The sequence below is a fragment of the Panthera onca genome, chromosome C1, assembly GCF_046562875.1.
Source record: "Panthera onca isolate mPanOnc1 chromosome C1, mPanOnc1 haplotype 2, whole genome shotgun sequence".
Taxonomy (NCBI): Eukaryota; Metazoa; Chordata; class Mammalia; order Carnivora; family Felidae; genus Panthera; species Panthera onca.
Genome location: NC_138346.1, coordinates 220,490,277 through 220,515,814, shown reverse-complemented (window position 1 = coordinate 220,515,814; position 25,538 = coordinate 220,490,277). Strand labels below are relative to the sequence as shown.

At 56.0% G+C, this 25,538-nt stretch overlaps 1 protein-coding gene across 2 annotated transcripts in view; it reads left to right on the top strand.

The window, feature by feature from the left end:
* Positions 1-25,538, top strand: part of PRKCZ (protein kinase C zeta) — a 99,400-nt gene that overhangs the window by 9,892 nt on the left and 63,970 nt on the right. The window contains exon 1 of one of the 2 annotated variants that reach the window (XM_081796505.1): positions 9,077-9,208. The exons of the other annotated variant lie outside the window; for it this stretch is intronic. Within the exon in view, the coding sequence (XP_081652631.1) occupies positions 9,199-9,208 (10 nt within the window). The 5' untranslated portion in view covers positions 9,077-9,198. Of the gene's footprint in view, positions 1-9,076; positions 9,209-25,538 lie in introns of those variants that run through there. 2 annotated transcript variants of the gene reach the window in all.

Sequence of the window (25,538 nt, the reverse complement as noted above, 5' to 3'; positions counted from 1 at the left end):
TGCCAACATCACGCTGTTTTGGTTACTGTAGTAAGTTTTGAAATCGGGGAGTGTGAGGGCTCCGGCTTTGTTCCTTTGCAAGACGGTTTGGCCGTTCTGGGTCCCTGGAGATGATTTTTAGGATGAGTATTTCTGTTTCTGCAAGAACGTGTCATTGGGATCTTGCTAGGGGTTGCATGGAATCTTTGGTCGGTTTGGGTGGTATTAACGCGACGACAACATGAAGCCTTCCAGCCCGGACACGCGGGATGGTTACTTTTATTGTCTTTACTTTGAGCATGATGTTGTAGTTTTCAGCGTGCAAGTCTTTGACCTCCTTCGTGGGTTTAGTAAGTACTTTATTCTTAATGCTATTGTGAGATGGAACTGTTTTCTGAATTTCTTTTTTTGGGTTGCTCGTTGCTTGTGTATAAAAATGCAGCCGATTCTGGTGTCGGCTTTGCATCCTGCTATTTTGCTGAATTTGTGTCCTAGTGCCGACAACTTTTTTGTGGAATCATTAGTGTTTTCTGTGTCATCTGTGAAGAGATCATTTTCCTCTTCCCTTTCCAATGGATGTGCTTTTATTCATTCTTTTTTCTTGCCTGACTGCTCCTGTTAGAACTTCTAGTGTGTGGAAGAGGGGAGCAGGCATCCTTGTCTTGTTCCTGATCTTGGAGGAAATGCTTTCAGTCTTTGAGCACTCGGGGAGATGCTTGCGGGGGATGTTCATATATGGCTTTTACCACGTCCCTTTGTTGCCATAATGAGACTTGTATATGGTCTTTGTCCCCAATTTCTGGCCGAGCTCCTAAGTCCCTCGGAATCTCCTGAGCAAGGCGAGTGTCTTTGTCATTCTTTGTCATGGGAGTGTCATTCTTTAAGAGTACCTTTCGAACACATTAGAATTTATGCTAATGAGGGGGTTTAGGGTGGGGCCTCTAGATAGCCTCAGGATATGGGGCGGTGACCAGAAAGGCCTAGTGACTAGAGTGGTTTACAGTCTTACCCCCTGACCTCTCGGGAGGAGAGAAGGGCTGGAGGTTGAATCAATCCTGCCTCCTTAAAACCCCGTGAGGAGGGTGGGTGGGGGCGGTGTCTGGCGGCGACACATGGAGATGTGGGGACAGGGGCTTGTCTAGAGAGTGTGGAAGCCCCACGCCCTTCCCCCACACCTTGCCCCGTGGATCTCTTCCGTCCGGCTGTTGCCGAGTTAATCCAGTCACTCCAGCAAATTAATCCCACCTGGGAGGGGTTGAGGGCCTGCGTCATCTGTCGCCATTCGGTCAACAGCACGCAGTTGACAGCCTGGATTGGTGACTGGCCTCTGAAGTGGGGAGGCGGCCGTCTCGTAGGCCGAACCCTTCACCTGTGGGACCTGGGGCTGACCAGGTAGAGAGCATCAGAATTGAGTTCACTGCTTGGCGCTAGGGGGAGAAGACACGCGTGGTGCCTTCCGTTCCTCGTTTGCCGAGGGGTTTGTTGTTGTTTTAAAAGCGAAGTCACTTGGGGGCCTGGGTGGCTCAGTCGGTTAAGCGGTTAAGCGTCTTGGTTTCAGCTCAGGGCTCAGGTCATGATGTCACGGGTTCGTGAGTTCGTGCCCCGTGTGGGCTCTGTGCTGGCGGCATGGATCCTGCTTGTGATTCTCTCTCTCTCTCTCTCTCTCTCTCTCTCTCTCTCCCTCTCTCTCTCTCCCTCTCTCTCTCTCCCTCTCTCTCTCTCTTTCTCTCTCTCTCTCTCTCTCTCTCTCTGCCCCTACCCAGCTCATGCTGTCTCTGTCTCTCTCAAAAATAACTAAACTTAAAAAGATAAGTAAATAAAAGAAGTCACTTTTGTCAAGAGGATATGGAACTACGTTCCATAGAGCTGGGAACTCTAACATGCAGAAATTCAGCAGCTTCACCTGAGGGCTTCTGGCATCTCTAGGCCCAAATAAAAACTGCCTCTTTAGATTGGAAACATCTACAGTGTGCATGTCTACAACGTGAATCTGCCTAAAACCGGGCAACGCCGGGCTTTTCAGGAGCTCCCATCCTAAGCCACCGCCTCCAGTGACTAGAACTTTCCGTGAATCTGACAAAGACTGGAGAGATTTGGTGCTCGGCTGGAAGTCAGGGTGTGTGAAGGGTCCGGAGTGCTCCAGGAACTTCCTTACATGGTTCCTGACACCTTCCCAGTCCCCAGTGTCCCCACACCCACCATCGACAGCCGTGTCTCAGCCAGCAGCTCCCCTGTTCTCCTTCTCTCCGCCTCCCCATCTGCCATATTGTTCTCTCCCTTGTTTGTTGAGTATTTTGACCACGAAAGGATTTTTCTCTCCATGAAATGCCCTTTCTTTGTCAGTGGAGCCGACCGTGTGGTCGTGTGGCTTTTCCCTCCATTCTCTTCCTGTGTATCGCACTGATCGGTCGTTCCCCTGTGGAGCCATTGCTGCGTTCTGGGGCAAATCCCACTTGGTCACGCGCTGTGGTGCTGAGTTCTGTTTCCTTTCGCGTCAGTGATCAGAAGAATACTGGGCTGTAGTTTTCTCTTCCTGTAGTGTCTCTCCCTGGCTTGGTGTCGGGTCACGGCGGCCTCCTAGAATGAGTTCACAGATTTCCCTCCTCTTCAGCGTTTTGGAGAAGTTTGAGAAGGATGGATGTTAGTTCTTTAAATGTTCTGTAGAATTCACCAGTGAAGCTGTCTGGGCCAGGGCCTTCTTTGTCGGGAGATCTTTGATTATTGATTCAATCTCTTTACTGATTGTAGGTCTGTTTATATTTCCTATTTCTTTTTTTTTTAATGTTTATTTTAAAGAGAAATCCTTTTTAAAATTTTATTTATTTATTTATAGAAGCCATGTTTTATTTTATTTTATTTTTTAATTATTTCAATGTTTATTCTCGAGAGAGGGAGAGAGAGAGAGAGAGAGAGAGAGAGAGAATGAGTGGGGGAGGGGCAGAGCGAGAGCGAGAGCGAGAGCGAGAGCGAGAGAGAGAATCTGAAGCAGGCTCCAGGCTCTGAGCTGTCAGCACAGAGTCTGATGCGGGGCTTGAACTCATGAGCCGTGAGATCTTGACCTGAGCCAAAGTTGGACGCTTAACCGACTGAGCCACCCAGGCGCCCCTTGAGAAATCCTTTTTTTTTTAAATGTTTCTTATTTATTTTTGAGAGACAGAAGACAGAGTATGAGTGGGGAGAGGCAGAGAGAGAGGGAGACACAGAATCCAAAGCAGGCTCCAGGCTCTGAGCTGTCAGCACAGAGCCTGACGCGGGGCTGGAACCCACGAACTGCGAGATTGTGACCTGAGCCAAAGTCGGACGCTCAACTGACCGAGCCACCCAGGAGCCCCAAAAGTTTGTCAATTCTGTTGATCTTTTCAAAGAACCAACTCTTGTTTTCATTGATTTTTTTTTTTCTATTGTTTCTGTATTTTCCGTTTTGTTGATCTCTGCTCTAATCCTTGTTATTTCCTTCTTCCTGCTAGCTTCGGGTCAGTTCCATCTTCTTCTTCTTCCAGTTCCGTAAGTCGAGAATTTAGCTGGCTGGTGGGCGACCGTCCTTGGTTTCCGGTGTTGGCTCCACAGCGGCAGGGCCCCCCGCGCCCTGCGCCTCTGGTTTCATCTGTCTCTAAGTTTGTTTTATTTCCCTTGTGATTTCTCTTTTGATCCATCCGCTGTCTCATTGGTGGACAGGGGCGACTTTTCCAGTTTTCCTTCTGTGATTTGCTTCCGACTCCGTCCTGCTGTGGTCGGAGAAGACGCTTTGTGTGACATTTATCTTTTGAAATCCATTGAGACTCGCGGCCTCACCTGTGGTGTCCCGGAGGATGTCCCGCGGACGCCTGAGAACGTGGGTGCGGCTGTTGAGCGGAGCGTTGTGCGGGTCTGTGAGGTCGCCTTGGGTTGTTGTGTGGAGACCTCTGTGTCCTTATTACCTTCTGTCTGGATCTCCCGCAATGTGTTTATCCGTTCGCGTGCTGGTGGGCACTTGGCTGTTTCCCCGGCTGCTCTTTCTGGAGAGCCCTGCTGTGAACATTCTCCCGCGGGCTCCAGGCTTCGAAAGTCCCGAACGGGTAGCTTGGTTTTGGCCACACCGTACAGTTTGTACCTGCTGAGGCATCATCGGGGTGAACTGTCAGCAGGGTCCCCTGAGCGTCCCCCCTTTAGAGGCGGCCTGACTTCAGTCCAGCCCCGGGTCCCGTGTGAGCTGACCTCAGTAGCCTGAGGTTGCCTGTCGGGTGCAAGTGATGGGGTGAATGTGCTCTGGGGGTTCGGCTGCGAGGCCAGGCTCCCTGCCCTCAGCAACGAGGGCCCCGCAGGAGCCGAGAGACCCAGGAGGGTCCCTCCCACCAAGTGGCAGCACGTTTCTGGGGCTTTCTGGGACGAGGCCTGTGGCACAATAAGGAATTAAGAATCCTGGCAGTTTGGGGGGCCAGGGCTCTGTGGGAGAGGTGAGCAGGCCACCCGTGGCCCTGAGGGGACCCGCAGTGAGGCAGGCCTGGGGCGGCCCTAGCAGTTTGTTGAGGCCCAGAAACAGTGTGGGACGCCCACCTGCCGTTCCAGGCCACCCGAGGCCGAGAGGAAGGTGGCGGCTGCACAGAGGGGCTCTGTGGCCTCTCGAGTGGCTGGGCCTCACTCCCCGTGCGCAGCTCCGTTCACAGCCACGCCCGCCGGTTCTCACTCGGGCGGCTCTTCCCGCCACTGGTGTGCAAGGCAGACGTCGTCGCCCAAGCCGCTCCTCTGTCTCGTGCCTTTTTGTACCTCCGGTCACGCAGAAATGTTATTGTTGTGAGTTTTGCATGTTCAAATCTGTTAATATTTTCCTTTCTGGCTACCCCAAAGGGCAGACTTTTGTTTTTTGCGTTTAGGTCTTTGATCCGTCTGGAACGTGCATGCATCTCAAGGGGCCCCAGCTCTTGGGCCCGAGATGCAGCACACCTCGCTCTGGTTTGTACCTGGGGCTCAGGGAACCTGGGCTTTTTTACCCGCAAGATGCAGCAACTGTCTCACTTGGGAGTGGGGGGGACGTTACTAATGCATCACACACGCCTGGGCCATGGCTCCCTGGAAGCAGATGGTCACTGTGACAAACAGCAGAGCAGTGCTCTTAACCGGGGGTGTCACCAGGTGAAGGGGGCGAGGGCGAGACAGCGGAGGCTGCGTGGGCTGGACGGTGGGCGGGGTCCAAGGTCCCTTCCTGGGAGGGGCCGCCCCTCTCTGACTCCCCAGCCCCAGGGCCACTGCAGCCAAGGGCCACCAGCGCAGAACAGCGTTGCCCTGCCTGGGTCTGAGGCCTGAAGTCTGAGCAGGGGGCTCCAAGAGGGCGCCTTCGGACTCTTGGCTCCTGGTGGTGGGCGCTGCGTCTTCCCTCCAGCTCCTCCCCCGAGTGTCTGTGACTCCGCCTCTGTGTGTAAAACAACGGGAGCGATGGGACTGTATGTGCTCAGTAAGTGCTTATTCAGCATGTCCGTAGAGGACTGAGGCCCAGGTGGTGGACTTCAATGTGGTCAACGAGAGGGGCCCGTCCTGACAGTGAGAGAGGCTCCCGGCCGGGGCCTCTGTGATGTCCCAAGGGGGCTTCCTGGAGGAGGAGGAGCCTCGCCTGACTTAGAGCTGGACTGGGCCCTGTAGACACGCTCCCTTCTTGGGCAGGGGCAGCCGAAGTGGCTTCTGGGCCTGAGCCTGGCCCCCGGGGCAAGGCCTCTGTGGTTGAAGGGAGGTCGTATCTGGGTCAGGACCCTGAGAGGTCAGACCCACCTCCCAGCGTGACCCTGTGGGTCTGGGGTTGGCCAGGACGATGATGTGAGCTTGCCTTTATCTGCCCTTTGTCTGCTGCCCTGTGGGCCGGGACAGGCTTCCTCACCTGTCTGTCGGGAGCCCCAGGCGTTTGGGAGCTTTTGAAGTCCTCCTCCTACCAGCTGCTGTGGGGCGGGTGGTAACAGGCCCGGCCCCAGGCCATTTCCACTTCCACTCCCGGGAAGGAAGGTTTCCACAGCCTGAGACTGAGATGTTAAAGGCGGGTGTCCTGACACAGGCTGACAAATGTTGCTGACCTGTGTGGGGGGACGCTGGGCTCACCTGGACACATCTGTCCGGAGGCTCAGAGGAGCAGCGGCCCCAAAATAGGGGCTGGGTGGGGGCTGGTGGGGAAGAGTTGTGGTGACGGGAAGGGAAGGGGGTGGCGGAACCTCTTGCTGGGCCGTGGCAGGACCCCCGGGCCAGGCCCAGCCTCACTCCCCTGGCCCTGCTTTCTGGCTCCTGCCTGCCCCGCCCATGGCCCAGGGCACTGTCTGGCTAGAAGCTTCCCTGAGGCTGGACGGCTGCCTGGAGGCAGGGTTACTCAGGGAGGGGGACTTGGCTGGGCGTGACCCACAACGGCCACACCGGCTGGAAGCCGGGTGTAGAGTCTGTGGTGTGAGAAGTGTGTTCGGGAGACCGGAGAAGGTGGTGGTTGTTACACGCGGGTGGTCACAGCGCTGCTGGTCCAAACCTCAGCTCCGAGGTGAGCCTGCTGTGTGGCTTCAGGCAGGTGGGCGTGCCTCCCTGGGCTTCCTTTCCCTGTAAAGGGGTCTGTACTAGTGGCCACCTCGCGGGGCTGCGTGGGGGCTCCAGGAACGAGCTGAGTCTGCGGTGAGGCCGGCTTGCCCCCACCCCGAGCCCGCCCAGCTGGTCAGGTGTATTAGGGCCCTGCGGGCGGTTGTGGGTGCGTTTGGGCCCTGCAGGAGGGTTGTCGGCGGCACCGGGAGGAGGGAAGAGCCCGGGGGTGAGGGGCTCTAGGTTGGACCCGTCGGTGGAGCAGGGACTTGGGGGCTGAAGCCCTCGGACGCATCTTCCAGGTGCCGGAGGGCAGGTTCTCTGGGAGTCCTTCTGGAATATGCCCATTCCCTGCTATTTATAGGTGTGTCTATTGTTTTCGTAAAAATGGTGTTTCATTCACCTTTGTCTCAAATTACTTGCAACAAACTCAAAGCTAGTCATCCAGCTAGTACGGGACTCGGGCTTCCGATAGATAGAATTAGCAGCCGGCCAGTTGAGCCTGGGTTTTCTGAGATCTTCGAAACTGGATGTTCTGGTCCGGATTGAATGTGCGCTTGGCTGGAGGACGGGGGCTGTGCCCTAAAGCTCAAGGCTTTGCTTGCGGTGGACTTGGGCTACGTTGGGGTTTCCCGCTGAGCCCTGTGTAGACGTGGTGGTTCGGTTACTTTACAACTTTGTAGTCTCAGCCAGGGGTCTGCACACTTTCTGGAAAGGCCAGGTAGTAATCAAGCGGTCTGTGCCCCAGCGCCTCAGCTGCCTTAGACAGATGAGCCGCAGGGGCTGAAATTTCTCAAATGCGTGTTTTGTGTAAATTCCACGCTCTTGAGAAATTACAAGCCATCCTTAACTTGATGCTTGGGGCCCCGAGCCTGTGTCCCCCAGCCCTCGTTCCCTGTGGTGGAGCCCTGGGCCTCGGGGGGGGGGGGGTGGGGAGCCTCAGTGTTACCTTCACGGCTCGCGGTGTGTGAAATGCCTTCCCGTGGCCACTCAGCGGCAGGGTGATTGGAGCCCCCAAGTGACTTTGGGCCCCACTGTGAGCGACTGACGGGGCTGGAATTTGAACCCAGAGCTTTGGCCCTGAGCCTGTTCGTGTGCAGGAGCGAGCACAGATGTGGGAGCCCCGGCGCCTGCTTGTAAGTGGTGGGTGGGGGTGTTCGAACCAGGCGTGTGCAGGTCCCGGGCAGGGTGTGTTTTGGTGCTCGGTAGGGGAGAGGTCCCCCCTTGAGCCCCCAGCCCCCAGCGTGAATCCCGGCCATGGAGGGTCATTGCAAGTCCGGTGACTCCAGGCAGGCTGGACGAGCTCCCCGGCCTAGGCTGAGAGTGTCTTTTTCCTGGGGTTTTTGGGAATTGGAGGGAATTGGGGGTGGGCTCCCCTGTAGCCACGATGGCCGGGACCGTGGCTTCTGTCCCCCTTCCCTTCTGGGGCCACGGCACCCAGGCCTCGGGACGCGTTCTGAGTCTCTGGACCCGGCGGGGCGGTTGGGGGGGGGGGGGGGGCACTTGCACTCAAGCGGCCCCTGCTTTCCCGCACCCTGCCCGGGGGCCTGACCTGGGGGGGGGGGGGCGGCACAGCCGCCTGGGCCCTGTCCCCATGGACACTGCACTCCAAAGGCTCTGAGGCCGAGCTGCCCTCCTTGTGGCCGCTGCCCCGCGTCCTCTTTCAGGACCGTCCTAATGCAGAGATGCTTGTTTTCATGTGACGTCAGCTCCTCGGTATCCAGGCCGTGTTTTAGTTGGTGCCTCAGCTGCCGGCCCCAGCTTCCCAGGGGAGCCGGGTACCACCCGGCCTGGAGACACGAGGAGGCAGGGATGTGAGAGGCGGGGGACGGGCCGGCCAGCCTGCCTTTAAATACCTGCTCCTCGCCGTTGAGCGCACCCTGCCCGTGGTGGGCCCGAGGGGAGCGGAGGGCAGCGCCGGCGCAGGGAGGGTTAGGAAGATGCCTCCCTTCACGCCCACCGCTCCGTAGAGCATAAAGAACCCTGTGCCGAGCAGGGGGGGGGGGAAGAAAGCCCGGTGAGTAATGCACATCGCTTGTGCCTTTCTGTCCGGGGCTGCAGGCCCCGCGCGAGGCGGCGATGCTGCCCGGCGGCTGGGTCCCGGCCGGCGGCCTGGCCCGCAGCCTGGGCGCCGCACAGATGTTCCAGCCACGGGCGCCGGGGGCAGGGATGCGGCGGCCGGGCGGCCGGAGGCTCCTGTTTCCGAGCTGACAGGTTTTCGGCAAAACAGGCCCGGGAGGAGCTGCCGACGCGGGGGGTGCCGGAAGGAAACGTATCCCCGGGAAGCGAAGCGCGGCCTGTCAGCGCGGCCGGGCGGCCCCGGGAAATGAACGGCCTCGCGGTCCTCGGGGGGCTCTGGCCGCGGGGAGCGTGGCTGCGGCGGGGGGGCTCGTCCGGGCGACTCCAGTCCGCCGTGACCGTGCGTGAGCGCCGCCGGCTGCTCCCTCCGCATCGCTGCGGGGCGAGGGCTCCGCGGGGCCGCCGCCCCCGGCCGCGGCCAGCACCTGCCTCCCCGCACCGAGCCCCGCAGGGCTGCTCCCGCTGTGCGTGCCCCTGCCGGTCCCGGCCCCGTGTTCGCGTTGACGACAGCGTCGTGTCGGAGTCTGGGCGGCTCGGCCGGTGTTGACGTGCCAGGCTCGCTCCAGCGGGGTCCTCGGGTGTCGGCGATGAGTGTGGGGCCAGCGTCCGGTTTTCCGTGCTGAGATGGTCGGAGGTAGACCCAGATGCGCCTAGGGGCCGCTCGGTTGCTGGTGGGGATGTGGGAACGGGGGTGATTTCTGACGTCCATTTTGCAAGGTGTTTTTGTAAAAAACAACAACAACAACAACAAAACCCAGAAAACAACCACAGCAGGCAACCCCCCCTCCCTGGGGCTGGCGGGGAGCTGACGGCCTGGGGGGACGGGCTGCCGGGGGCGGATGGGATGGCCCCTCGTGTGGACGGTGCCGGGGTGATGGGGAGGCCTGTGAGCAAGCCCACCCCTCCCCCAGGAGCAGGAGGGATTGTCTCTGTGCTGCCAGCCCGGGTCACAGGGGTAACTCGTTAGTTTTGGTCCTTGAATTAGGAAATTCAGGGTGTGCTGATGGGTGCGTGGGAGAGGAGAGGGAGCAGGGGTGTCGGCTCACGTGTGTGCTTGCCAATGAGGAGAAATTAGCTGTGTCATAGTTTCTTGGGATGTCTGGGACATCTTGGCCTCTTTCCTTCCGTGTGGTCACGTGCTGCTAGTGTGCGGCCGATGTGAACCCTCACGGTGCTGACCCATTGCGGGGGGACCCGGAGCTGGGCCTGAGCAGGTGGCTTCCGGGGCCTCAGCAGGGTTTGGTCAGAGCCAAAGAGCAGGGACAGGTTGGGGAGGCGAACCCCCCAAAAGACCCCAGTGTGTGTTGCTGTCGTCAGAGGGGGCTGGGCTGTGTTTCACCTGTGTCTGTCCTGGTCAAATCCGCGTGGGGTCTCGTATGCCTCCTGTCTTGGCGCGTCAGCCGCCGACAAGGTGCCATCACAAAGTTCAGAGCCGCTGACAGTCACGGAAGGAGTTGTGTGTGCCGTTTGCCCAACTCTGCGGGGAGTGTGGTCCTGCTGACCTTCCAGACATCGGCTGTGGGCCGCCTGGACACCAGTCGGTCACCCAGAGCAGCCGAGAGCCCTGGACGGTTCCCTCCACCCGGTGGATGCCGCCCTCAGCCCCTCCTGTCGGGTGTCACCGTGGTGCGACGTGGGCTTGTCCGTAGTTCCAGTGGAGACTCCCTGTCCCCGAAGCCGTCCGTATTCCTGCCTTGTCCCCTCTGCTGTTTGTGTAGTGGCAAAGGCCACATCTCGTCTGACCACCCAGATGTTACAGAGTGAGCCCCTGTGGGTCGAGCCACCGGGTCGGAGCTCAGGGCGGCGGGTACCTGCGGTCAGGCTCCAGACTCCTCAGGGTCCAAAGACCAGGCCAAAGGGTTTTCCTTTCCCAGGACTGGGAGCTGTTTCCGGGGCACGCTTTTCTGGGGAGAGGGGGAGCCAGCCCAGTCCTACTGAGGATAAACCTCTGTTCCAGGTTTGACGTGTCTTTGGTGTTTATATCCAATGAACAAAGTTGTTTTTTTTTTTAAATTTTTTGAATGTTTATTCATTTTTTGAGAGATGGAGAGAGATAGAGTGTGAGTGGGGGAGGGGCAGAGAGAGAGGGAGACACAGCATCTGAAGCAGCTCCAGGCTCTGAGCTGTCAGCGCAGGACCTGACGTGCCGACGTGGGGCTCGAACCCATGAACCGTGAGATCGTGACCTGAGCCGAAGTCAGACACTTAACTGACTGAGCCACCCAGGCATCCCGAGAAAGTTTACTTTTTGTGCCTCCCCCTTCCTTGCTGGTGGCAAAGAGGAGTTTAGGGGCCAGGGTCTGGGTGGGTCTGGCTGGTCTTGCTTAATTAATCCCTCCTGCCACAGAGCCTTTGCTTGTGCCGTTTCCCTTGCTCTTGCAGAGTGAGTGGCACTTAGGGCCACTGTCCCCACAACCACTGCCCCCTAAGAGTTGGATGGGCCTTTTGTGCTCCTGTGGGGCCCCAGCTCTAGGCCCAGGGAGCCCACTCTGTAAGTGTGTGTTGCTTTATGGGAGGGACAGAAAAGCAAAGTAAGCCTTCTGAACCAATTTCTCATCCAGCATTGGGACTGTTTTTGGTAATAAAGTTACAGCACGGAAGACAGCGCCACAAAACCCCCACAGGTGTATTTGGAGTGGCAGCTTATTTTTAGGATTATCCTAAATAGGTAGAGTAGGGCACTTCATCTACGACTGGTCTCCGTGTCTCCTTCTGTGTCTTTGAGGCCTCCAGGATGACCCGGCCGATTTGTCCCCACCCCAGGCAGCCGGACTGTGACCCGGCAGCTCTGCCACTTCCCCTGAGCAAGGTTCAGAACCAGGAGAGGCAGGAATGCCTAGCTGACAGCTAAGGAATCTTTCAAAGGCGCTCTGCGTGCAGTCGGACAGAGACGCCTGCTGACCCAGCCCCACGCTGCTGCCTGCGCGTTCGCTGGGTGAACGAGAGACAGTATCCACGATGTCGGTGGGTGGAGGGGACCCTGAGTTTATGTTTTATTGTTCAGTTTGGTGGTTTGAATGGGTGTGTGTGTGTGTTTTCAGTTTGCTTTTTTGACTTCTCTTCTGGGAAATTTAAAATGATTTGATTTGTAGCAATATGGAGCGTCGCCGGGGTGAAGGGCCCCAGGTGGAGAGCGGGTGGGTGGTCGGCGCCCACCAGGGCTGCCTGTTCACTTGGCCCCTGATGGCGCCCTGGTGCCCTGCCTCTGTTTACCCATTTGTGAGCTGGGATTGTGGAAGGAACTGAACAAAGTCACGTCGGGCATAGGTTGGACGTGCCTTATCTTGGTGGGGGAACCATGCCGTTACCGCTAAAGGCTTGTGTATAAATTTGTATTGTATGTTATTCTCATATTTTGGATTTGATTTTGAGTTTGATATATTTCTGTCTTAAGGTGTTGAATAGTCCTTTGTGGTTTAAAAGGACAGAACAGGTATCTCTGCCCCTTCTACCTCCTGGAGGAGCTCGCTTTCAATCTGAGCAGGTTCTTGGCATTTATTTCCAGATTTCTAAATAACACATTTATGCTGCTGTTTCTAGACTGTTCTGTTTGGGAACATTACCTGTTCCCCTCTGTCTCTGGAATAGGTGAGTTCTCCCTTCTTCTGCCCCCAAAATAGTGTTAGATCACCATTTATTGTTTAATCACTGAGTGTTCACATTATGACAGATTGCAAAGATAGTCATGAGCCACTAGAATTACATTTTTTTAGTACAACTTTTAGTTTTTCTTGGAAATAATAATTGCTTTTTTTTCATGGAGTTTTCTAGAAGTCTTACCTCAAATTTGCATGTAATTTTTCCAGCAGGGTAGCCCCCACCCCCTTGATGTCTGCACCATATCCCTCCTGATGCCTCCAGGGCCTTGGCACAGTCTGTCCTGGGGCCTCTTCTGCCATCATGCTGGGTAACCCCTTGCCCCTCTTCTCTGCCTGCTTCCTCCGTCCCTGGCTCCACCATCCCCTCTCTTGGCTTAATCTCTGGTTCAGACATCCTTCACAGACTTTCTGAGAAAGGGCAGCCTGGAATTAGATGTTTTGAGATCTGGTTTACAAGTGCTTTTGCGCTAACCGTACTTTTCATGATAGTTGAGCTAGGTATAGAATCCCATATTGGAAACCGTTTTCCCCAAGCATTTTAATTTTTTTTATCCATTTATTTTGAGCGAGAGCAAGAGCAAGCAGGGCAGGGACAGAGAGAGAGGGAGACGGAGTATCCCAAGCAGGCCCCACACTCTCAGGGTGGAACCTGACAGGGGGGTCGATCTCACGAACCCTGAGATCATGACCTGAGCCAAAATTAAGAGTCAGACAACTTACTGACTGAGCCACCCAGGTGCCCCTTTCTCAGAGCTTTTTTAATGTTTATTCATTTTTGAGAGACAGAGCGCAAGCAGGGGAGGGGCAGAGAGAGAGGGAGACCCAGAATCTGAAGCAGGCTCCAGGCTCCAGGCTCCAAGCTGTCAGCACAGAGTCCGATGCGGGGCTCAAACTCAAGGACTGCGAGATCATGACCTGAGCTGAAGTCGGATGCTTAACCGACTGAGCCCCCAGGCACCCCTCCCAGAGCTTTGAAGGGCTTGCACCAGCATCTTCTAGCTTCCAGTCCAATTGAGAAGTCAAGAGCCATTTTGACTTGTGTGTGTGTGTGCGTGTGTTTTCTTTTCTCCTGAAAGTGTCTTTTTTTCGCTCCCCAAAGTGTTTTCTTTGTCTTCAGTGTTTTCAGGTTTCATTATGATGTGTCTTGATGTGGCCTTTTTTGTCTCTTGTGCTGGGAAGTTCCCGTATGGAAACTGAAGACATTCAGGCATGGGAGGCTTTATTTATTTCGTTGATGATTTCCTCTCATGCTATCATCTTTTCCTGGAGCTACCGTGGGTCATTCATTGGCACTCTTAGACTGATCCTCTAATTTTCTTGTCTATTTTCCACTTCTAGGAGAAGTTTTATTTTCTAGGAGATATCTTCCATTTTTCATGTCTTAACCATCTTTAAGTTTGTTGTCTTGTCCTTAGTTTTTAATTTCCAAGAGCTCTTTTTTGTGTCCTGAAAGTTTCTTTTTTTTTTTCTTTTTGTTGTTGTTGTTTTTTTAATAACAGGCGCGGAGCTTGACACAGGACTCAATATCTCAAGCTGAAATCAGGAGTCAGATGCTCAACTGAGTTACCCAGGTGCCCTCGAAAGTTCCTTTTTAAAATAGTAACTTTCTCTTGTTTCAGAGGTGGGAGATCACATCATTTGTTTGAGGTTATTAATTATGGCAAGGGCCCCCATGATGTAATTGTGCACGTTCTCGAGCACTGTGCTGGTTCAAGGCTCCCACGTATGAGCTGGAGTCACCCTCACGATGGCCCAGTGAAGGATACACTGTTGTCTCCATCCTGTGACAACGGCACCTGAGGCAGAGAGAGGTCAAGCGATTTTCCCAAATCACAGCCACACGGAACTGAGACTTGTGCCCCACGGCTGGGCCCGAGTTTATGCTCTTTGCTGCAGTGCAAGTGCCCACTCTGCCCCTTGCCAGCCACATGACCGAGGTCACAGCCCTGTCCACCCTGCGGTCCAGACCCTGGGCGTGACTCCCCATCGCCACGAAGACTGGGGGAGTCAGGGCAGCGCGGTGTGAGCTCGGAGTGGTGACAGACAGGAATGACAGTTGTGCAGTTGAGTGAGCGGTGAAGTCTCGTCCGGTGTTTCGTTTGGCTCCCGACACGGATCTGTTTCCGCCAAAGTTCTTTTCCTCCCTTCGTTTTGGCCTGGGAAGGTTTCCGCAGCCCCTGGGTGACCTTTCGTTGTCTGCCTGTGTTGACACGGGGGGCACTGCAGAGCTGGGGGAGGCCAGAGTATGGTGGCCAGGGGGGCACCCTGCCTGGGCAGGGGCCCGGGTGCCCCACCTGGGTGAGGGGACGCCGCCATCCCCTGGGCTGAGCCCACGGTCCGCCCGCTGCGCCGGGTGAGGACGGGGCCTCCCCTTTAGAGGTTGGGAGCCTGCGCCGTGGGCACCCCACTCCCTGGCACGTGGAGCTTTGGACTCCCGGGCTTTTTGGTGTCCCGTTCCGCCCGGTCCCCTGCTGACTGCCGGGCCTTCTGCTTTCCAGGTCCCCACCTAGGGCTGCTCCCTCCTTTGCTGCTCTTTTTATTGGTGTTTTCCTCCCTCTGGCTTTGGTCTTGGGAGGGAATGTGAGTAAATGTGTCCCTGCTGCTGTGTTTACCTGGACACCATCTAGATTATACCTTCCTGAGGCTAAATTATGCAGGAGGACTGGGGTCCGAGACGTCTTCACGACGGACGTGGGCGTGCGTGGATGCTGTGCATCATCAGCGCGTCCCGAGGGCCCTGAATCACCGCGGGACCAGGACGAGGCCAGGGCCTTCCAGGAGCGGCTGTGACTCATTTCCCTTTGTCGGCTGGTGGTGACTCTCACACCCCTGTCCCTGAGTGGATTTGAGAAGGTGCAGCTGGGTGGACACCCAGGTGTTTCGGCCACACGGGGGTGCGTGTGTGTGTGTGCGCGAATGGACTTTATTTTTTACAGCACTTGTGGATTTTCAGAGAACTCGGAAGATAGCACAGACTACCACAGTCCCCCCATCACTGATGCCTGCGTTGGTGTGTATGTTGCGGGGAACTAACCAATTTCAATAGGTTACCGTTAGCTAAGGTCCACGCGTTATCCAGATTTTCTTCATTTTCCTCCATATCCTCTTTCTGACCCCACATGACGGGCACTTAGTTCCCACGTCTCCGTGGGCTCCTCTGAGCTGTGACAGTTTCTCAGACTTTGCTTTTTCTGGATGACCGCGGCGGTTTTGAGGGTTGCTGGTCAGGCGTTTTGCTGGTCACAGCGTCTCTTGATTTGTGTTCCTCGGATGTTTTTTTCTCGTGGTTGGACCAGGGTGTGGGTTTTGGGGAGGAAACCCCAGAGGTGGAGTGTTCTCTCATCGAATCACCGGTCCCCACTCCCAACACGGCCTGTCACTGTGCCGTGGCCCTGATCACCCGGCTGGGCTGTGTCTGCCGCCGACCCCGCTTCCTCTTGGGAAAGATGTCACTGCATAGTCCACACCTGAGGGCAGGGAGGCACACCCCCTCTCTGAGGGACGTCTGTATGAATTACCTGGGTTCCGCACCGAGGGTTGACTCTTGGCTCTGTTTATTTCTACACCAACGTCTGTCTCGGTCATTGTGGGCTCACGGGTGCCGGTGTCACAGCTGGCACTGTTCTCATTGCTGCGAGTTGGCCCCGGGGAGCGATGAGGGCCTGAGGGTGCTCCTGCGGCCCCCAGGGGGCAGGCAAGGAGGGGGATCTCTGCGCCCCCTTCCAGCCAGGACGGAGGAGGCGCCGGGCCCGGACCCACAGGCCCAGACACACTGCCCAGTCGCCCGCCCCGGACACAGGCTCTCCCTCACGTCCCTTTACCTCTGGAGCTTCTGGGGGACACATGGCACTTTTTGCTTAGTCTCAGGAGACCAAGGCGGTGCCCTGATCAGCCTTCACCGTAGCTCAGTCCTGGACAGAGCAGCCAAGCTTCGATGGGGACGCCTCTGCTTGGTAAGCCTGCTCACTTCTCTTCCATCGCGTGATTTTGTTCCACGGTGACATTAAAACAGGCTTGATCAAGGTTGTCGTGGTTCCAGCTGAAGTCCCCAGCTGGACACTGCGTCGTTGCACCGGGGAAGGTGCTCCCACCTGCCCCACCCGTCCTGGGCGCCTTGTCTGCACTCCGGTGCTGTGCCTGTCGTGAGGCGGAAGCGTGCGCGGCGGGGGCTTGGGGGGCTCCCCGAGCGGCCATTCAGGGCAGACTTGGTAACGTGCATCTTTCAAGCATCCGTCTCACCGTCTGCAGATCGGTAACGCTTCGCTTACCTTAGCCAGGAAGGAACATGAATTGGTATGGAGACTACGGCTGATCATTTTGTGGGTCTGAGATTAGTTGATCCTGTGATAGAAGCAGTGGTGTGCTGGGAACGTTCAGCCGCCCGCTCTCTGGGGAAAGGACAGGGCCGACCTGGTTTGTCTCTTTCCCTGTTGGTCGGGTGTAGACACTCCCACCTGGACGGATTCCAAGCTACCACCAGGACTTCGCTGAAGGCACGATTGGCTCCTGAGAACTGGGCACAGCCCTGCAGGTGTCCCTGGAGAGGGGCTTCCCCCGTCGAGAAGGAGGTCGGGGAGGTGACAGGTGACCAGGTCCTGGTGGGCTGGTCGCCGCAGCTCTGAAAAGGACACCTTTCCGATTGGCCCTGGGCTGTCCCCCTTCAGCGCAGGGCCCATAACATGTGATGGTGAGCCTGGGGACAACAGCCTCTGGGGCAGCCCACCCTGGAGGCCGCATTGGAGGGACAGCACGCTGCGCCTGCCAGCCTCTCACATCCCCTCCGCTCTACTCTTCTCCTCATGTCTTTTTTCTTTTTAATTTTTTTTTTAATGTTTATTTACCTTTGAGAGACAGAGAAAGAGCGTGAGCAGGGGAGGGGCAGAGACAGAGGGGGAGACAGAATCAGAAGCAGGCTCCAGGCGCCGAGCTGTCAGCACAGAGCCCGACGCGGGGCTCGAACCCACGAACCGTGAGATCATGACCTGAGCTGAAGTCAGACGCTCAGCTGACTGAGCCCCCCAGGCGCCCCCTCCTTCTATCTTAATAGGGCTGCCGATGAAGTGACATGGAGATAGTGACACCAGTTCTGCATGCTTCTGTCCCACCTCACTCTCTGGAAGCGTCTGGCTCTTGGACTGGACCCTGCCCTGGGACCCTGGAGGGACAGGACTTAGGGAGAACGCGCTGTCTCGAGGGAGGGGCCGCGTGGACCCCTCCTTTCCAATTCCAGCCCCCGGCCCCGTTGGCCCACCTGCCGCCCTGGTCAGCAGCCGCAGCACCCTCCTCACACTCACGAAAACCTGAGGATCTGAGACCTTTTGGATGTGTGGTGTTCATCTAGCATTGACTGCATTTGAAACTTAAAAAGGGAAATAGTAATTCATTCAAGCGTTTTAAGCCTGTTACATGTTAACATAAGGAATGTTAATGACAAAATTTAAATTTAATTCTAATGACTCCTGTCCAAAAAAACAAAACAAAACCTTGAGGGTGAGGGTGGCCACTCCACTGCCAACCTCGGTGATGTCGGGCGCCGTCGGGCGTGGGGCAGCCGGCTGGATACGCCCATCTGCTTCGAGGTCAGCCCGTCGCTGAAACGCAGGGGGAAAGTTAGCATATCAAACAATTTGGAGGGTTTTAATAGTCTTTTCAGATACACGTGCACAAAGTGGTTGTTTCTTACAGGTCAGTTGCCACGTGGACTCGGAAACCGAATCTTAGGTTAAAATCCTTCGGTCTGTCTTGATTTTAGGGTGTTCGTGACCCAAGCGTGCTTTGTCCCTGAGCTGTGCGGCTCTCCCAGAGAGGCTCGGGGAACCCCTCCACCCCGTTGAGAGATTGAAGGAGGCAGAGACGGTCTAACTGTGGGGATAGCTTGTACCCAGGGCTCTCCAGCAGGGGCTCCCGGCACCCTGGGGTCTGTCCCCAGGCCTCACCAGGCTTAGCCAGCTACCCCTGTCCCCCCCCACACCCCCCCCACCCCCGCCATGGTAGAACACATGTGGCTGGCTGGTCTGCAGCCCTGCTGTCTGTGCTGAGGACATTCGGGGTCCACTACCTCTGGGTGCCCCGCCACGCAGGCCACTCAGAGTTGGGCCTGTATGGCTGCACTGCGTCACCAAGTGGAGGTCAGATGTGGGGCCAGGCACTGGAGGCGGGGCCTTTCACAGCTGTGGGGCTTGCACCCCACGGTGACCGGCCTGAGCCTGCTGTGGGCTCTCCCCACCCTGCCCTGTGAGTCTAGGTGGGGCTGGGCCAGCGATGAGGGAGCCAGGTGAGTGCACAGAGGTGCCCCCGGGCTGTCTGAACCAGCTCAGGTGGGCACTGCAGCGTGGCAGGAGGGCGGAGTCGTGGGAGTGGCAGGAAGGTCCTGAGGGAGAGGCAGGTCCGCGTCGCTGTGCCTGTGGGTCCTGCCAGCCGGCCCTTAAATTGTACTTCCTTGGATGGTGTTTTTCTAACGAAAACTTCATTGATGATATTTTTGATTTTTTTTTTTTTTTTTTTTTTTTTTTTGCATATTTGAGGTGAAGATGAGGACGTGGAGTTGGCCTGTGTTCCCACGGCCCCTGGGGGTTCTTAGCCAACACCTGGGGCGCCTTTATGGTGGCATTTTGCCAGATGTGTCCGCAGACCTTCAGAACCGGGCTCCGAGGGGCGGCCATCCCTGTGGTCCTGTGGCCGGCCGGCGGCAGGGGCCGAAAGCCCCAGTCTTGGCCAAACCAGGTTTTTGTTCATTGTACTTTTTTGAAAACACTTTAGTATCTGCAGATGCTCCCGGCCGATGCGCTGGTGGTTTCCATTCGAGCACGAGGGCCTCGCAGACGGTTTCGGCATCGACTGGTGGCTTTGCCAGACTCAGGTGCTGGGATGCCGGGGACCCTTCCCCCGCGCTGGCTGGCATCATGCTGCGGGGAGAGCGCCTCCTCCCCAGCCTGGTTACAAAAATATATGCAGGACCCACACGGACTGGAGGGTTTCCTAACACTCGAGTGTATGAAACTCCCCTTGTGCTGTGATTGATACTCAGGCTCAAAGCCTCCCACATCGAGCGCGGGGTCGGCGGGCTCCGTGGGCTCTGACGTTTCCGAGTTTTTGAGCATTTTGCTGCTTCCTGGCCCAGTTGCTTCCGGGACCCCCACTCATTCTGCAGGCCAGCCCGTGGCGGTGTTCCTCAGGAAGCCCCGGACCCCACGCAGCCCCCAGCCCCAGCCCTGCCTCCCCCCCCCCCCCCCCCCCCCGCCGTGCAGCCCGCATAGGCAGACACGAGGGGTCCAGATCTGGTGGCCAGAGCCGAGGCCTCCGCACGCGGGGCGGGGCTTCTGTGCCTCTGTTCCCTGCACTTTGTGTGCCCGCCCGGGGCACACATTTTCAGGGGTTGTCCCAGAGCTGGTGTCAGCCTGGCCGTCGCCTGGGTTTATGTTTTTCCTGGTCGCGTAGTTTTACGGCATTTCTGCCATCCTCGTTTGTCATACGTGTGGGTTGTATAAACCATTAACCTGATCCAGAAATAAAAACTTCATGAAAAGGTTACTCAGTCCCCTTTAGGCGGTTCCATCGCTCCCGTGTGTCTCTTCGTGAACACGGGAGCGTGAGTGCGTGTTCTCCTGCGAAGGGTCTCCGTGTGTGTATGCCCTTGTTAATGTCTGACCCGCGCCCACCTTTTTAGTAATAGGATCATGTTTGTGTCTTTAGAAGGAGAACAGAGATCAAAGTAAATGATGAATTAAATACCGACGATCGCCACAAGTACCCCCAAATCCAGAAAAACAACGCAAGTTACACCGTGCAGTAAACACCCGCTGGGCACGATTCTAGACTTCTTGCTCGTCAGTATTTTCGAAGGGTCAACACTCGGCCTTCTCACGGCAGCTTTCTGGTATTTTCTATAGGGAAGCCTCAGTGACCGTTACCTCCATGCCCCTGTCCTTTGGTTGACAGAATTTTACTTCTTGGCCACTTACAAAATCCCTTCTTTTTCCAGCCTCCTAATTATTACTGGTTATGCCGCATAAATGTTGAGGATTGTTTTGAAATTTGGGGAGAATCTCAGCCCATTGCTTTCATCTGAGGTGGGTCGGGCTTCAGAGTGCTCTGGGTCCCCTTGTGGGGGACCGGTCTCACTGCTCTTTGGGGTGAGCTTGCCCCATTATGTTGTCATCAGAGCCCTCGTTGGAGGCACCCATCGTGTGAATTTTACGTTCTCTGCACCCACGTTGTAAAGCCCTGGAGGTGTGTGAGGTGTTGGGCCCGATTTGGTGTCACCCTGCTGAGGACGGCCACCATGGGCGGTGCCGCTCCCGCGTTCTAGGTCACGCCGCTCGCCGTCATCCGCCGTCGTCATTCGCTGTCCTTTTTCTTCAGAATAACTGCTGGTGCTTCAAAACCAGGAGGCAGGTGGGTGGTGATCGTTGGCCATGCAAAGCGTCTTGGCAGACAGCGCGATGCCCGCATCCAGCCACCCTCCCCCTCACGCGTCTTCCCTGGTAATTATGGTTTTAAAAACTCACCTGATATAAAATTTACCACTTAACCTTTTTTATTACTCACTTATTATTTATTTACTTGCTTGTTTGTTGTTAAGTAGGCTCCGTGCCCAGCATGGAGCCCAAAGCGGAGCTTGAACTTAACAACCCTGAGGTCCAGACCGAAGCCAAGATCAAGAGTCAGTCGCTTAACCGGCTGAGCCACCCAGGCGCCCCTCACTTAATCTTTTTTAAATTATTCTTTTGATGAAGCTTTTATTGTTTTAGAGCTATTTCGGTTCGCAGAGCAATCGTTCCCGTATGTCTCCAGCACCCACACACGCACAGCCTGCCCCACTGTCTGAGCCTCCGCGACCGTCCATGAGCCTGTAGGGACCTGTTACATCACCGTCCACAGTTAACGTTGGGGCTGCTCTCGGCGTCGTACGATGTGAGGGTTTACACAGTGTGAGGACATGTGTCCACCATCGTGGTATCTTACAGGGACTTCGCTGTCCTGTAAGTTCTCCACCTGCTCACCCCTCCCTCCCCCAATCCCTGGCCACCACTGATCTCTTTACCGTCTCCATGGTTTTGCCTTTTCCAGAACGTCACGTAGTTGGAATCCTACAGAGTGTAGCCTTCAGATTGGCTCCTTTCACTTAGTGACATGCATTCAAGGCTCCTCTGTGTTTTCATGGCTTGAGAGCTCATTTGTTGTTGGCGCTGAATAACACCCATTGTCCGAGTGTGCCGCAGTTAATTTGTCCATCACCTGCTGAAAGACGTTGTGGTTGGTTCCAAGTTTGGGCAGTGATCAGCGAAGCTGCTGAGGCCTCCGTGTGCCGGGTTCTATGTGGACGGAAGCGTTCAGTTCCTTTGGGTAAATCCTGAGGAGTGTGACCGCTGGATCGCATGGAAAGAGTATGTTCAGCTTTGTTGATGTTTCTGTATTTTTGAGAAAGAGAGAGAGCGAGCTTGCTCGAGCGAGCATGAGTGGGGGAGGGGCAGAGAGAGGGGGAGACACAGAATCCGAAGCGGGCTCCAGGCTCTGAGCCGTCAGCACAGAGCCCGACGTGGAGCTCGAACTCACAAACCGTGAGATCATGACCTGAGCCCAAGTCGGACACTTAACCGACTGAGCCCCCAGGCGCCCCTAGTTCATTTTTGTAAAAAATTTTTTAATGTTATTTTTGAGAGAGAGAGAGAGAAAAAGAGAGAGTGGGGGAGGGGCAGAGAGCAAGGGAGACACGGCATCCGAAACAGGCTCCAGGCTCTGAGCCGTCAGCACAGAGCCCGACGTGGGGCTCGAACTCACCGACTGTGAGATCGTGACCTGAGCTGAAATCGGACGCTTCACCGACTGAGCCACCCAGGTGCCCACGTCCAACTTTCCATGAAACCGCCAAACCGGTCCCCAGAGTGGCTGCAGCGTGTCGCGTTCCCACTGGCAGTGACGCTTCTGCTCCTCATGGTCCCAGGTTTTGGTGTGAGAGCTCTGAAATTTGGTCATTCTCGCAGGCACGGCTTAGCCGTCTCAGTGTGTGGTTCACAGGCGTTGGCTGTGTGTGCGACAGACCTAGAGCGCTTTCTCCTGGGCCCCAGCACGCAGGAGCCCTGGCAGGCGGGGCGGAGGCGGCTTTGTCCCCGGGCGGACAGGTGGGAAGAGGCCAGCCCGCGGACGGAGCCGACCGCCGGCACCTGTGGACGGCGTCCCGAGCTGCCGGGTGGCCCTCACGGCCAAGGTGCCTCTGGGGAGGCGTCCCCTCGCGGGGGTGTCGATGGCGCCCTCGTTTCTGCAGGACCCATTTGGGCCTTACCCATCGTGCGGAAGGTTTTCATGTTGTGTCTCCCCAGGAGTAAAACAAGATATCCGAGCGGCGTGTCATTATGTGGTCAGAGGGATGCACCGTGACCGGAAGAAGCTAAAGGGGCTTTCTTCCGTCGTGTGAGGGGGGACAGGGTCCTGCGGGTGGCCGGCCGGCTCAGCTCGGGCGCGGGGCGCGGAGCCCCGTCCCGCCTCGAGGTGGGGCCCGGGGACAGGCGTGAGGGGCGGGCTGCCTGGTGACTGGCACGTGTCGGCCGCCTGGACGCTTGGTGTGAGGGCATCCTTTGTTCAGGCCGGAGCAGGGCTGGCTCTGAATAGCTGCTCTCTCTGCCCACCCCGGGAGGGGGTGGGGGGCGCTTCGCCGTAGATGCCATCCAGGTTCTGCCACCTCGCCCTGGGTGACCAGGGAAGGTCACTCTCCTGTTTCTTCATCTACCCGGCCCAGGCTCCGCTTCCCTCCGCCTGGACAGCCGTCCTCAGGGTCTGTCTGCCTCCCCCGGTCCCTGTGCTGTCTCCCTGTGTGCTTCCACCCCTCCCCCTCTCCCCTCCCCTCTCCTCCCTCCCATCCTTCACTCCACCCCTCCCCCTCTCCCCTCCCCTCTTCCCCTCCCCCATCCTTCTCTCCACCCCTCCCCATCCCCCACCCCCTCTCCTCTCCCCTCCCTCATCCTCTCCACCCCTCCCCCTTCCCCATTCCCCTCCTTCCCTCCTCCCTCATCCTTTCCTCCAACCCTCCCCCTTCCCCCTCCCCCTTCCCTCTTCCCCTCTCTACCCGTCCCTCCCCCATCCCCTTCTCCCCATCCCCCTTCCACACCATCCTTCCCTCCCCAGTCTCTGCTCAAAGGCCTCCCCCTACACGAAAGCTCACCCCACCCTTGTGGCCCCCATGGGCGTTTACGAAACAAATTTCAGTGAAGCTGTCCCTCAGTACAGCAATGGATCTCATGACTCAACTCCCCCTGCTCCCGTCGAGGGGGTTCCCAACGGTCCCCATATCCCGGGACTGGTGGGGGATGGGGAGGCTGCGTCGTCGGCACTGCCTGCGGCCTGCGTGGAATGTCACCTCCCCTCTCTGGGTCAGGCTGCGGGAGCCCTGAACAGCCTGGGGTCACGTGTACAGCTCAGCTGTCTGGGAGCCGTCACAGTATCTCCCCCCAGCAGGGACTGTCTCCGGAGGGACAGTGGTGACCGCGAGTGGGTGCGTTGGCAGAAAGGATGCGACCCAAAGTGCTTCTCGGGGCCATGGGGGCGGGGGGCGCTTCACATGGAGAAACGAAGCTCTGAGTGTTCATCGCATTGCGCGTCCCTGTCCCCGTGTCTGTGGTTCTGTTCGTGGGACCTGGTGTGACCAGAGTGACGGCCTTTGCCTCCTAGCATCAGGGGAAGGGTCTGAGACAGAGTCCATCCATGACGCCAGTGACCTGGCTGTGGGAGGGGCTGTCATTTTTGCTTTTAACATTTAGCTTGTTTTTGGACTTTTTTCCATACAAATATTTTAACCATATTAATTTAACTTTCTGTACAATTTGCAGAACCTCATTTTTCTTGGTATGATGATCTGAGATATTATTGAATACACTTAGTGAATACCACTTTCAAAACCTGCCAAGTGTAACACGATTTGGATATTTTATTTTATTTTATTTTTTTAATTTTTTTAAATGTTTATTTACTTTTGAGACAGAGAGAGACAGAGCATGAATGGGGGAGGGTCAGAGAGAGAGGGAGACACAGAATCCGAAGCAGGCTCCAGGCTCCGAGCTGTCAGCACAGAGCCCGACACGGGGCTCGAACTCATGGACCGTGAGATCATGACCTGAGCCGAAGTCAGACGCTTAACCGACTGAGCCACCCAGGCGCCCCAATTTTATTTTATTTTTAAAGTTTATTTATTTGAGAGAGAGAGAAAGTATGAGTCGGGGGCAGGGGGGGTACAGAATCCCAAGCAGGCTCTGCACTGAGCCTGACATGGAGCTCGAACCCACAAACTGTGAGATCATGTCTTGAGTCAAAACCAAGAGTCAGACGCTTAACTGACTGAGCCACCCAGGTGCTTTGATATGGATACATTTAAATAATGGTCAGAGAATTATAGCTCAGCATTGTTTTTTGTGGGTTTTTTAATTGTAGCAAAATACACATAATATAAAACATACCATTTTAACTATTTTTAAGTACATTCCCATTGTTGTGCACCCAACCCCACCATCCATGTCTAGAACTTTCCATCTTCCCAAACTGAGACTCTGCCCCCATTAAACACTACCTCCCTCATTCCGCACGCCCCCGCCCCCCGTCTCTTCTGGATTTGCCAACTCCGTAAGTAGAGTCACGCAGTATTTGTCCTTTTGTGACTGGCTTACCTCACTCAGCGTTCTGTCCTCAAGACTCATTGATGTTGTAGCAGGTGCCAGAATTCCCTTCCTTTTTAAGGCTGAATAATATTCCACATTATGTTTATGCCACATTTTGTTTATCCATTCATCCATTGGGACACCTGGGCTGCTGCCACCTGTTGGCTGCTGTGAACACAGGGGTACAGATGTCCTCTTAAGACCCTGCTCTCTGTTCTTTGGGGCACATACCCAGAAGTGGAGTTGCTGGATCATATGGTAATTCTGTTTTTGTTTTTATGATTATTTTTTATAAATGTGTATTTATTTTGAGAGAGAGAGGGGGAGACAATGAGCAGGAGGAGGGGCAGAGACAGAGGGAGAGAGAGAATCCCAAGCAGGCTGTATGCTCGGCACAGAGCCAGATGTGGGGCTCGATCTCATGAACCATGAGATCATGACCTGAGTGGAAATCAAGAGTCAGACTCTCGACAGACTGAGCCACCCAGGTGCTTTTAAATTTTTAATGTATTTAAAGCTGAACTCTTTTCCACAGAGGCTACGCTATCTTGCACTCGCACTCACAGTGTTCAGAGTTCCGGGTTCTCCATATTTTCAGGAATACACAGTTATTTGCTGTGTATTTATAGTAGCCACTGTAATGGGCGTGAGATGGTCTCTTGTGGTTTTGATTTGCGTTTCCCTAATAATTAGTGACATTGAGCATCTTCCGTGTATTGGC